The 12,168-nt window shown below is 58.7% G+C and overlaps 3 protein-coding genes across 3 annotated transcripts; all 3 read right to left on the bottom strand.

The window, feature by feature from the left end:
• Positions 1–1,195: 1,195 nt before the first annotated feature.
• Positions 1,196–2,311, bottom strand: LINJ_35_4060 (protein kinase A catalytic subunit; the record flags this gene model as incomplete). Its single annotated transcript, XM_001469171.1, has 1 exon — positions 1,196–2,311. The coding sequence occupies one exon, from the start codon at positions 2,309–2,311 to the stop codon at positions 1,196–1,198; it is 1,116 nt and encodes a 371-aa protein (XP_001469208.1).
• Positions 2,312–4,002: 1,691 nt separating this feature from the next.
• On the bottom strand, positions 4,003–8,034 carry LINJ_35_4050 (MAP kinase kinase-like protein; the record flags this gene model as incomplete). The annotated part of the gene is made up of 1 exon (XM_001469170.1): positions 4,003–8,034. One exon carries the CDS (start codon positions 8,032–8,034, stop codon positions 4,003–4,005), a length of 4,032 nt encoding a protein of 1,343 aa, XP_001469207.1.
• Positions 8,035–10,429: 2,395 nt separating this feature from the next.
• On the bottom strand, positions 10,430–11,140 carry LINJ_35_4040 (conserved hypothetical protein; the record flags this gene model as incomplete). Its single annotated transcript, XM_001469169.1, has 1 exon — positions 10,430–11,140. One exon carries the CDS (start codon positions 11,138–11,140, stop codon positions 10,430–10,432), a length of 711 nt encoding a protein of 236 aa, XP_001469206.1.
• Positions 11,141–12,168: the final 1,028 nt, after the last annotated feature.

Below are 12,168 nucleotides of genomic sequence, written 5' to 3'. Positions count from 1 at the left end.
GCGAGGATGGCCGCCTGTCGTATCGTGAGCTCAGCATCCCTGCTCCTCTGGTGTGGGACGGCTGCCGCCAAGCACCTCTTGTCTCAGCGTGCCGCATCGTGTATCGCGGTTTCGGGCGATGTCGGCCTGGCGTCTGAGGCCGGCGACCAGGCGCGTGATCCACGCAGTCGGCGCCGGCTCCTCTGCCACTGCCGATCCGGCAAGCCTGCCAACCTCGCCGTGGTGCGCCCATCCGCAATGGCCACAGGCAGACTGAAATGAGAGGCGCACGCGACGGGCCGGCAGCGCCAGCACTTGTGCCCAGATACGTCCGCCGCATGCCCTCCCCCACCGCTGCGGGGCCCGTGCCGGGTGCCAAGCGGAGGGAGAGCGCGCCCGTAGCAACAGCGGCGCGGGCCCCCCCCTCTGTGCGTTGGTCAGCCCAGTCGTCCACGCAGCAGGCCGCACACCAGCGCCGCTGCTTCACATTCGGCGCGACAGCTGCACGCGAGGCGGCCAAAGCCTCTTGTCGCTGTATCTAGGGCTCTATTCTTATCGCAACGCGTCACCGATGCCACTAATCCGATGTCTGTCTATGTCGCACCATCTTTCGGCAGGGAGTAAGGGAACTTGGTAAAATGGAAGAGTCGCGGCTTGCTTGCCGCTAGAGTTTCGCGTCATCCAGAGACTTCGCTCGCAGCCCGCCAGGCAGTGATGCCTTGAAGTGCACAATGAGCGAAAAAGAGAACAGAAAACATAATGGAGGCACAAGTCGATCAACAACAGAGACATCGACAACGCGCATCGAAAAAGAAAATGTGAGGGAGGGAGGGGGCGAAGAGCACAGAAAGAACGCAACAAGGGGGGGCCAACCAGCACACAGAGCACAAGAAGAGAGAGAGGAGAGAAAGAGCCGCCATCAACGCGCGATCGCATCTGTGCTTTTTGTTTTGTTTTGTTGTTACTTGCTTTGCTTTACATCGTGACAACATCAACAGCAGTGCTTGTGCACACCCAAGAGGGGTTGGCGTAGGATGTGTATGAATGGAAGAGGAGCGAGGCCCTAAACACACTCTCGCAGCAAAAAGTCGAAAGACGCGAACAAGTTGGGCAGGCGGCGAAGATGTTTGGATTTGCACGCAGCTACTGTAGGAGCAACAAGCAAACGGCGTCCCTGCTCCGTGTACCCGTCTCGCTACTATCCCGGCATAGGGAGCTAAAAGCCATTGAATTCCGCCTGCTGCGCCGACGTCAGCGCAGGCGTGCGGTCGACCGGGCTGTCCGGGTACTTCTCGAAGTTGCTCGTGTCGCCAGGGCTCTTCACCCGCACAGGGATCGGCGCGGGGTAGTAGCGTGCATACAGCTTGTCCCAGTTCGCACCGTGGAAGTACGGGTGGCTCTTCACGTCCGCCGGCCCGCCTTTCAGCGTCCCCAGGCGCTTCGTATGGTCTGTCTGCAGCAGCCCCTTCACGAGGTCGCGCGCACGGCCGTCGAACCAGTTCGGGAACTTCAGCCGCCCAGCAAGGATCTTCTCGTAAATTCGGAACGGCGTGTCGTCGTAGAACGGCGGGTATCCGGCAATGAATTCGTACAGCAGCACGCCCATCGTCCACCAGTCCACCGCCTTCCCGTGGCCCTTGCTCTGGATCACCTCCGGCGCAAGATATTCCGGTGTCCCGCACAGCGTGAACGTCCGGTCTGGCACCTTCTTCGCAAACCCAAAGTCCGTCACCTTCGCGTGCCCCTTGTTGTCCAGCAGAAGATTCTCCGGCTTCAGATCGCGGTAGATCACGTCCAGCGAGTGCAGATACTCGAACGCAAGCACCAGCTCCGCGTGGTAGAACTTCGCAACGTCATTCGGGAACCGCCCGGCAGTGCGCAGGTGTGTGAACATCTCGCCGCCCATGACGAACTCCAGCACAAAGTACACCTTCTTCTCGTCCTGGAAGGAGCACATCATGTTCACGATGAACGGGTGGCACAGCTCCATTAGGATCCCCTTTTCCTGCGCAACGTGCTGCTGCTGCTTCATCTTGATGATCTCGCGCTTTCTCAGGCACTTGATCGCGTAGTACTCCTCCGTGCCCTTGCGGTGGGCGATGCGCACGCGGCCGAAGGAGCCGGTGCCGAGCGTGTTCTTCAGTTCGAAATCCGAGAGTTTCCAGCTGGAGGTGTCCGGCCTCTCAAAGGAATAGGCGGCCTTTACTTTTGACGCGACAGCCACCTTCGAGGGGTCGGGATGACTGGAGGGAATCTTCGACAACTGCGCCTTCTCGTTGTTGAGGTGGCCCGACGACTCCGCCGGACAGCTGTCCTTGGCAGCAGACGACATCTTGTGCTCTGCGCCTTAATACGAACACACGCAGACGCGGGTCCTCGTTTTCTAGCCTGCCCTCGCGGCAGTGGAATGGGCTCTCGCGTTCGCCGGAGGGAAAAGGCGGGCAACGCTAACGTCCGGTTAAACTCGGACTTTGGTGTTCGAGTGAGTGTTCTCGACGGAGGCACGCGGGTCGCGGTGTCGTATGTATACAAATCAAACCACGGCGGCCACTGGCTTCAATAGAGGTGAGGGGGTGGGGGCGTGGAGTAGGAGATGGAGGAGGAGAGATGATGAAAAAGGGTGCACAAACACCGACGACGAGAAAAAAGCAACAAGTAGCAGAGAGGAGCAAGCGCACGGCAGAGTGCACTCACAAGTGATGAGTGGAACACTCAACGGGAAACAACAAGGAAAGAGGTACAGAGCGAAGTACAAGGAAAGGAGGAGGGGAGAAAGACCGCGAATAACTTCACGAGTGTGTATGCGGAAGCAAGCGGGTCCCTGCGAAGCCGTGATGAGTACTGTGGCCCTTTTCGGAGTGGAAATGGCGGAAGGAAGGCAGGGAGGCCCAAGAGGGTGGAAAGAGAGAGAGGGCAGCAAGGTGACACGATGAACGGTAGATGGGAGAAGCGAGCTCTTCAAGAAAATGGTGCAAAGGAGCCAAAGACATCCCTCTACGGGACATCATGCTCGCGCCCTGCAGTCGTTGCATGCTGCCCGCAGTGCTGCACCAACACAAAGAGGCACGCGTCGTTTGGGTGGCGCGGTTGAGAACTGTCTAGCTCCCCCTCTCGCAGGTGACCGTCATGAAAGAGAGGAGGTGCTGAAAGAGCAGCAGCGAGCACAGCAAATAGCAGAGATGTGGACGAAAGCCTCTTGAAAAGGCTGCACGCATCCCTCTCTCGCTCGCTCTTTCACGGCTTGTCGCACACGGCACTCCAGTAACAAGCCGATGACGCACCAGTGAAAGCCGTATGTGTGTGTGTGTGTGTGTGCGTGTGTGTGCGTGAGCGTTTGCTTGCATGCTTGTCTATTTTTATTTTTGTATTTTTTTTCGATCTGTTTCTTCCCTCCTTTTGTGAGCACTGCGGCCCTGCAGTTCACCCCTCTCCACACTCATAACAACGTCAGCGCCGTGACGAGTATGCGTCCCGCGCCAGTCACTACGGCCACAAAAACATGCACGCAGGCATGGGCACGGGTGGGGAACGGAAAAGCAAGACGAGTCACACAAGACAGGCAGAGAGATCAATGCGGTCAGTTGAGGAATAAGGCGAGGATGGCACGCAGCTGTTTCTCCTTTTTTGTTCCTTCCTGAAACAGCACCACCTTCGTCGTAGTCTCGGGCAAAAAGGTGGGAAGGAGTGTCCTAGATGCCTATGGCTCCCGTCAACGACGCACTGCCAGATCACGAAGAGGGTGAGAAGGGGAAACCGCCCATCTAAACGTTGGCACCAGAGATTCGTTGCTCTCGCGAGAAAGAAAAAGTGCTGCAAAACAAGTTTGAGAAGGCAGTCGTAATCGTAGTAATAGTTGAAGTTGTTGTTGCAATACAGTAGTCGTGGCAGCGCGAAGCACCTTGTTCGCTGTTTCATATGTAAAAGGAAAAGCGCGACAAGTGAAGAGCGCACGGTTTTTGCGCACCGTCGTGACCACCGCTACCTGCACCTGCTCATCTATCCGGCTCTCGCTCCGCTGTGACGTTAGACAACGTGAAAGCCGTCACTGGCATGCGCCAAGGCAATCTCCAGCTTCTCCTTGATGATCTGTTTGTCATTGTAATCAGGGAGGTCCAGCTGATTTGTGCAGCCGTGGCCGACCGGCAGTCGCCCCTCGTCAGCGCAGCGCAGCACTTTGATCTTCTTCATGGCCCCGCTCACCGGCACGGCCGCCGTCGCAGTGCACAGCTGTAGGAAGCGTCGTAGATTGTTCTGTGACATGTCCAGCAAAACCTCCTTCAGGTACTTGGGCGTGTTGGAGTTGCGGCCGAAGCCTTGGAACTCCAACGCGTCAACGATGACCTGCGCTGAGACGTGCAGCTGGCCACACAGAAGTAGCAGCAAGTCCGAGGGAGAGAGGAGCTTGAGGTGGTGCTCGAGAGACGGTTCGCAGTAGAATCCTTTCCGCATCGCCTCCAACGCCGTGCGCCGGCGCTCCACCAGGTCGAACTTCTCACGAAGGTTGATGTAGTCGCTCACACTCTCGGGTGTAAGGGGCGAGTCCGTTGTGTACCGGCCGTCTGTCTGCGTCTTCAAGAACTCGTGGGTGAAGTAGGAAAAGTCGAGCCCGGCGTCCTCGAGGTCGGCAGCGGACAAGAGACGCAGCCGCTTCAGCGTGCTTGCGATGTTCGGGTCATACTCCTCCAAGTCCACGAACGAAGGCTCGGCGCCGGAGAGGAACTTGAGCACAGCAGAGCTCAGCTGCAGTGGGATCTGGCGGTTCTCGATGATGCTCTTTAGCAGTACCTTGCCAAGCAGTACGAACAGGTCCGGTGCGATGCCATCCGCATCCGGCGCGGGGAGGTACGGAACGGTGGAGAAGAGGACAGAGCGAATGCCTGGCTCGTTCGACGCGCTCGCCGAAGCAGCTGCCGTGCCAGACGATACAGGGGAGCCTGCGGAATGCGGAGATGCTGCGCCCGCCTCCTCAGAGGCTGCGCACACGAGAGCCTTCTTCACTAGGATCAGCTGTTCATAGAAGAGGTTGAGCATCTCCGTCGTCAGAGCGCCCTCGTCGATGCCGGCCTCGCCCTGGAAGACAACCATGATGGGAGAGAGCAGGTCATCGTTGTCGAGGCGCTGGAAGATGTCGCGCACGGACTCCACCATGTGGCTGCGCGAGACCGACACCAGCACCTTCTGTTGATGGCTTCGACGGACGGCGTAGATGTAAGAGCGAACGGCGTCGATGCGCTCGTCGCTCTTCGCCAGCGCACTGCTGTTTTGGTTGCTATTCATGGAGCTGAGCGTTGAGCTGAAGTACGGGTGCGCCAGCAGGTCGTAGGCGGTCGCCCGGTTCGCCGGGTCGGCCACGAGCACCGACGCGATTGCCTCGGCTAGCTTCTCGTCACCGCCGACGGCCTTGGCCGGCACATCGATCCGCTTCTGCTCTGGTAGCAGCAGCGGCAAACTCGGCTTCCCCAGTGAGGCATCGTGAAAAAACGCGTTCTCTAGCGCCACCTCCAGCATCGTGAACCCGAGCGCCCACATGTCGGACATGCCCGTGGATTTCGCCGTGTGCGAGCCCGTCTCGCACAGCAGCTGCTCAGGTGCCATATACTGTATCGTGCCCACGATGCTGTTGCAGCCGTTGCTGGTGTTCGTCACGGTGGTTGTCAGCGTCATGTCAGCAACGCCGAGGGCGCCGTGGTCCTTGGCAATCCCAAAGTCGGAGATGACAGGCCGCCCGTCGTCCGCAATGAGCACGTTGGACGGCTTCAGGTCACCGTGGACGATGCCGTGCTCGTGCAGGTAAGCGACACCGCTGGCGAGTTGACGGAGCATGTCCTGCACCGCCACCCACGACATGGGTTCCTGCTTCGACAGCAACGCCCGCAGGCTGCCGCGGTGGTAGTAGGGTAAGAGGATATAGGCAAAAGGTCCGTCGAAGAAGACGCCTTTGATACGGATGATGTTGGGGTGGTTGCAGGTGGAGACGATATTCACCTCTCGCTGGAAGCGTCGGCGCGCCGCATCGTCGTCGATGGAGATCTCCTTCACAGCGACGTGCTCGCCGCGGCGTAGCGCGTGGTATACCTTGCTGTTCACGGTGGACGACAGCGTCGACAAAACCTGGAAGTCGGAGAAGGAAAGGTTCTGCCAGAGTCCGCTGCCCTTTACCAGCCGCAAGATTCGTGAACCGTTGGCCATCGACTTCCACGCCAGCTCCGGGTGATCCTGCTCCACCAGCTCCATGATGCGTGTCTGCACAGCCTTCTGCTTCTCGTGGATGGCAGCGATACGCTGGTGCAGTCGCTTCACTTGCACCTGCAGGCATTCGATCTTATTCTCTGGCTCATCCCGAATCTTGAACCATTCGATTTCGGCCTGCAGCTGAATGCGCTGGCGCTCATGCAAGAGGCGCTGTTGCTCGAGCTTCGCCTCCTCCTCCAGCAGACCGTCGCCCTCGCGCATCGTCTTGACGAAGGCCTCCTTGTCTGCTTTCACGCGCTCGACGACGCTGCTCATCTGGTCCAGCGCCTGTAAACGCACATCGGAAAGCTCCTTCGTTGTGGTCTGCGCCACCTGACGTGCGTGGGTCTCCAGCTGGGTGTCGAGCTCCACTGCCTCGGCAAGGAGCGAACGCACCTCCTTCATCGCCTCCGCCTCCGCCTCCAATGAGTGCAAGAACGCCTGCCCGGCTGCGTCGGTGGCGGCGAAGCACTTCTGCGCCTTTCTCACCGCCTCGTTGATCTCGACACGGCGTCGCAGCAGCTGGTCAAGCTCAGCGCCGGCGATGGTGGAGCTCTGGGTAGAATGATTTGCGCCGGCCCTCGGCGTTGTCAACGGCTGGTGCGGCACCACCGCCTCGGCGGTCGGTGTGGAGCTTCCTGGGGAAATACAAGAAGCACGAGACAGGGACGTGCCTGGGGCGCCGGCATCGGTCGGAGCTTCGTTTGGCGGAATCGGTGCCGAGGCGGGCGGCGACTCAGCTGCTACGGGCGTCGTCACGGCCGTTAACGTGTCACTCGTCCCTTCCGTTGGGACGTTGGACAGCGTGCGGTTGGAAGCCGGACCGAATCGGCTGAAAAAGTTCTGCTCCTCCTTGGCAATTTTCTTGAGCTGCGCAATCGCCATCCCAGCCTGTGCAGCAGTGTCCCACAGCTTGTTGAGTGTAGCATCTCGGTCACACCGCGCCTTGTGATAAGCGTTGCTGTCCTGGTCGCGCACAGCACGACGCAACTGCGACTGTTTCTCGTCCGCCTCCTTAGAGAGGGCAGAGAGCTCGCTGGAGGTGGCGATGCTCATGAGGGACTTGATCTTGTCAGACCGTTTGCTGCACTCTACAATGGCGTCCTGCGCTTTGTACGTTTCGGCATACTTTGCTGCCTGGTCCCGCAAGGTCGCCGCGCGCCGTATCCCTGCCTCCAGCTCGCAGAAGTCCACGCTAGTGCTGCCGAGTGCCGACTGCGCATCTGTGGGACGCGCCGGAGCCGTCGGCCACGAAGAGCGCGAGCTGACCCCAGTCTCGGTGTAGGGCACGGACGAGGAATCGCCAGGGCTCATCAGCAGCGGCGTCACCGGCGCTCGTGCCATCTTGGACTCGCATTTCGCCATGGCTACCCGAATAGCCTCTTTGTTTTCACTGGGCGCCAGCGCCCAGGCCTTGCGCAGACTCTCCATAGCATGGCCAAAGTCGTTTAAGCTCATCTGCGCCAGCCCCAGCCGGTAGTGCCCCTTGAAAAAGTTCGCGTTAATCTCCACCGCCTTCGCCGCGTCAGCGGCGGACTTCTCGAACTCTTTGATATTGAAGTAGGCAAAAGAGCGGTTGGTGTAGAGGAACTCCGAGTCCGGGTCGACCTCGATCGCCTGGGTGTAGTAGCGAATCGCCTCGTGGTACCGGCCTGCCTTGAAGGCCTCGTTGCCCTCCTCGCGCAGCCGCGTTCCGTCTAGATTGGGGCTGCCTGTTGCGGAGAACTGAAGCGGAATACGCTGCTGCTCCCGCTGTATCCACACCATGGGCGGCACGCCGCCGCTGTACACACTGCCGGGTGAGGCAGACTGCGCGTCTGGCATCGCCGGTGAGGCCTCAGCACCGCGGCGAGTCGGATCTGCAGACACACTGACACCGGGGCCACGGCTGAACACGAGGCTCGGCCCCATGGCTTGCAGCATGGAGAGCGGGTACATACCGGAAGCATCGTCGGTGCTGAATGTGACCATGGTGGGTTGGCCGCTGCCGTCGCCTCCGCCGCCTTCACCACGGCCACTGCCTTGAATAATGCTCCGCAGCAGCGACTCGAGCGGGTTGTTGAAGCTCATCTTCGGCGCTCAAAAAGATGAGAAACGAGACAGAGAGAGGGAGCGCGGAAACGTATGCTCGGGTGTGTGCGTGTAGGAGCGCGACTGCTTCGGCAAGACAACACGCAAAAAGAAAAGCAAGTGAAACGTAACGGGCACAAGGGCTGTGGAAACAGATAATACGGGAGAACAAGAGAACCACCGCGGCTACCAACACGGAGACGAAGTCACGTGGGCAACACGGCGCCGGCACGCTGTTATGATGTCGTCCCTCTCTCCCTCGAACACCCAGTTAGGCACACACACAGACACACAGACAAACACTATTGCGCACTGCCGAACTGATAAAGATATAAGTGGAGATGCAAGTGCACGGCAGCAGGCAACCGCAACAAAAAAAAAAAAGACAGCGTTTGAAAGTCGAAAGGGGGCGCAACTTCAAGGAGTCTATAACGAGGGGGATGGCAGAAAAGAAGAGAGAAGCTGTGAGGGAGAGGAGGAGATGGCACCGACGTCCTCCACGTCGGGCAGAACGCCAACAACAGAACAGAAAAACAATGAAACCGAATAAGACACAAGGCAGAGAGACGACGGCAACGGCAAGGACGACTGTGGAGGAAAGGCGTTGATAGTGTCTGCAAAGGAATGAGCTCGGTTGAATGCGCACGCTTCCTTCGATGGCCGTTGTTGTTGGTTTTTCACGTACCCCTTGTGTTGTTGATTGGATTCTTCTCTCTGTGCGTAGCGATGATTTGATTGGCGCGCCGCCTGAAAGGCAGATGGCAACAACGCTGACGATATCGCCACCTCGGATGCTGCTACTGTTCTTGCGGTTGACGCCGTCCCTTTCTCGTGAAGAAGGGTCGCTGGGAGTTGTTGCCTGCCGTGTAAATGGACTTAAGGCACGCGGAGAAAAACATAGGTGCACACGCACCCTTGTTTGCAGAAGAAGGGCGGGGAGTCCAGTCGGTAGGCGCAATGGTGACGGGAAAGCACAAAAGGATGCAAACAGTGCGAAAAAGAGCTACGCGCGTGTTTTGGCTGCTGGTGCTTTTTCAGAGATAGAGCACAGTGGTTGGGAAAACAAGGTGAGCGTTCATAGCGGGGTGCGTGGAGTAAATGGTGAAACAGAATTCGTTAAGAGCAAGAGAAGCGCGTGAAGAGGGGGCGGAGACAGAATGAGTGTGTAGGGGGAAGAAGGAGAGAAGGGAAACAAGTAACTCGAATAGTTCACCATCCATGCGCACCCATCGCTCACGCCACCTTTCCTTTGTGTGCGTGTGTGTGTGTGTGTGTGTGCTGTGGTCTAAGAGCACGGAAAGCCCTGAGAAGAGCTTTTTTCGGTGGGCAAATTGTCGGCGAATGGTCAGCCTTTCAACGATGGAGTCCCGACAGCAGCATCGGAGCTTGAGTTTCTTTGGTATCCTGCCTCACGGCCATCTAGTAGCAAAGGGTAGGTGCAATGGGCACAGCAACGAGAGGGGGCGGGCCGCTCCAACAGTGACCGCTCGTCGGCCGCCGAGCTCACTATACGTCCACGACACTGGGAGAGAGCCAACGGCCAGCTGCATGCAGCACCAGGCTGGCGAAAGTCGCGTTTTCGGCAAAGATGCTGAGAGGCAGGTCCCACACCATCACCATAAGACTCCTTCGCTGAGGACGACGCTGGGCGTGCTGAAGTCACAAAAGGAGAGAAGCGGATCCCACTGCAAAAGCGCGTGGAGCCCTTCTCGCTATCTCATTCTCTCCCGGCATTTCCAACGACCAGGAGCAAAACGATAAAAGGCAGCTCGCCGCGCCACAGGCGCGCCCAAGCTCACACAAAGGTGAGGTTTCGAAGGGCCAAGCAAAGAAAGGAATTCACCCGCACGGCGTTACGGCATCGAGAGAAGAGGGAAGAGCCACGGTCAACGGTGAGGCCACACAGATTTGTGCATATTGATTGATACAAAACGAGCGTGCGTTAGGCAATATAGACTAGAAAAAAAAAGGAAACACACAAACACGACGAATGAGCAGACGATGCCAGCGCGAAGGAAAACGCAAAGAAAAAGAACCATATACCCAATGGTGATATATGCAGGCAAAGCGGAGGCGTCTGCACCTCCTCGCGCGTCGCATTGATGGCAACAACATACGGCAATGGTGTACGCAGGCGCGCGCCCGTCCTTCATATCAGTTTTGTCTTCAAAAACTCAAAGAAACCCATGGTCAACGCCGCGTTCGGTGCGGTGTAGGCGATGCGACTGCCCACGCCCTTCCATAGCGCCCGTATCCCTTTCTCCTTTGCTAGTGCTGCGAGCCCCTCCCGCAGGCCCCGATAGTGGTATGAAAACAGGGCAGGGGTAGAGGCGCCCACGTCTCTTCGATGCAGCACGGCCCGCTGCACCTGTATCCGTGTCTTCACCAGCTCCAACGGATTCGTGAGTAGGGACGCCACTGCATTGCCACCAGCGCCAGCTCCGAGCGCCACCGCAAACGTGGCCAAAGAGAAAATCTCTCTCTCGTTGCCGCCGTTCCGGTCACCCTGCTTTGGCGCAGCTGAGGCCGCAGTGTGCAACCCTGCCAGTACCTTGGTGAAGTACTCGTAAAATACGAAGTACACGGCCGAAAACGGGCCGAAGCTGGAGAGGGTGGAGGCGTACCCCTTGTAGAGGCCCCTGACCCCTTCATTCGCTAAAATACGCTGCAGTGCATCAAGGCTGCTCGTGTAGCGGCCCTTCAGCGATGGCGGCTGCGACTGAAGCCTTTCCTTTGCCACGTCGATCGGCACCCATACGACGCAGCTCACCGTCTCAGCTGCCAGTCCGCACACGAAGAAACGCACGCTGGACGGCGTGGCCGCAGCGGCGGCTCGCAGTGGCTGCAGTGTGGCGTTCATCACACCCGGCACCGGGGAGTTTTCACCTGTCCCGGTCGACCCTGCGGCACCGGCAGCTCCGTCGCCGAACGCCTTCCACGCTGTGCTGCACCAGTCGTACGTGCTGAGGTAGAGGGCAACGCCTGGTGCAGAGCCGACGGCAGCTACCCCGACCCCACGATAAAAACCGGCGACGCCCTCCCTGGCCCAGATGGAGCGCGCCGATTGAAGAAACGACGCGCGCGGCGCCGGCGTACTTGATGACGCGGCAGTGGCAGGTGGCGCGAGGTGGTCGCCAGCAAAGCCAGTGAAGGTGACCGTCTTGATTGTATCCAGTGGATGGCAGAGCAGGCGTGCGAAAATGCCCGCGAGTGCCGAGCACACCACTTCCATTTGAGCGAACGATGTACAAGACAGCTATGACTGTGTTAGCGATGAACGACTCTCGCCGTGTGAGGTGGCGCTGTTCGCAGAGACGGCGCGTGTTCGAAATGGAGGAGTCGTGCCCACCTCAGAGAACACACACGCCAACGCGCCTAAACGCGCTGAAGAGAGTGTTGACGACGGCCCAGCCACAGGCGATGAGCGAGAAGAGGAGGTAGATGACAAAGAAGGGAAATAAAAACGGAGTAGAGGTGAAGGGCCCACACACTACACAGCTGCACTGGCTTCGTTCGCACTGCCCTGCGCTCCGCGTCGCCTAGTTTGGCAAGCGGCGAAATACAGCAGTGTGGTGAGCCGCGACACAGATTTCCTTGCGGCATGAGGACAGCACCCGGTCATCGACGACTGACGTTGCAGAACGCTCAAGCGCCTCTGCACGCGCGCATCGAGCCCTTCGCCTGAGGGTGCTCTCGTATCCACTGGAAGCGCGTGCCCTCAGAGATCGTGTGCAGCGTGCCGAATACCACACCTACACGTCGTTGTGCAAGCGTATACAAGGTTTTTATGTGGGTGTGTAGTGTTTTTCAGTTTAAGTGCACCTGCTGCAGATACGCAACGTGTCCACGCCCGTCTCACCGAGCCGAAAGCACGAGAACAGTCGCACA

This window comes from Leishmania infantum, chromosome 35, assembly GCF_000002875.2.
Source record: "Leishmania infantum JPCM5 genome chromosome 35".
Lineage (NCBI taxonomy): Eukaryota > Euglenozoa > Kinetoplastea > Trypanosomatida > Trypanosomatidae > Leishmania > Leishmania infantum.
Note: the sequence above shows the minus strand (reverse complement) of the source record. Positions and strands in the feature narration are given on the sequence as shown.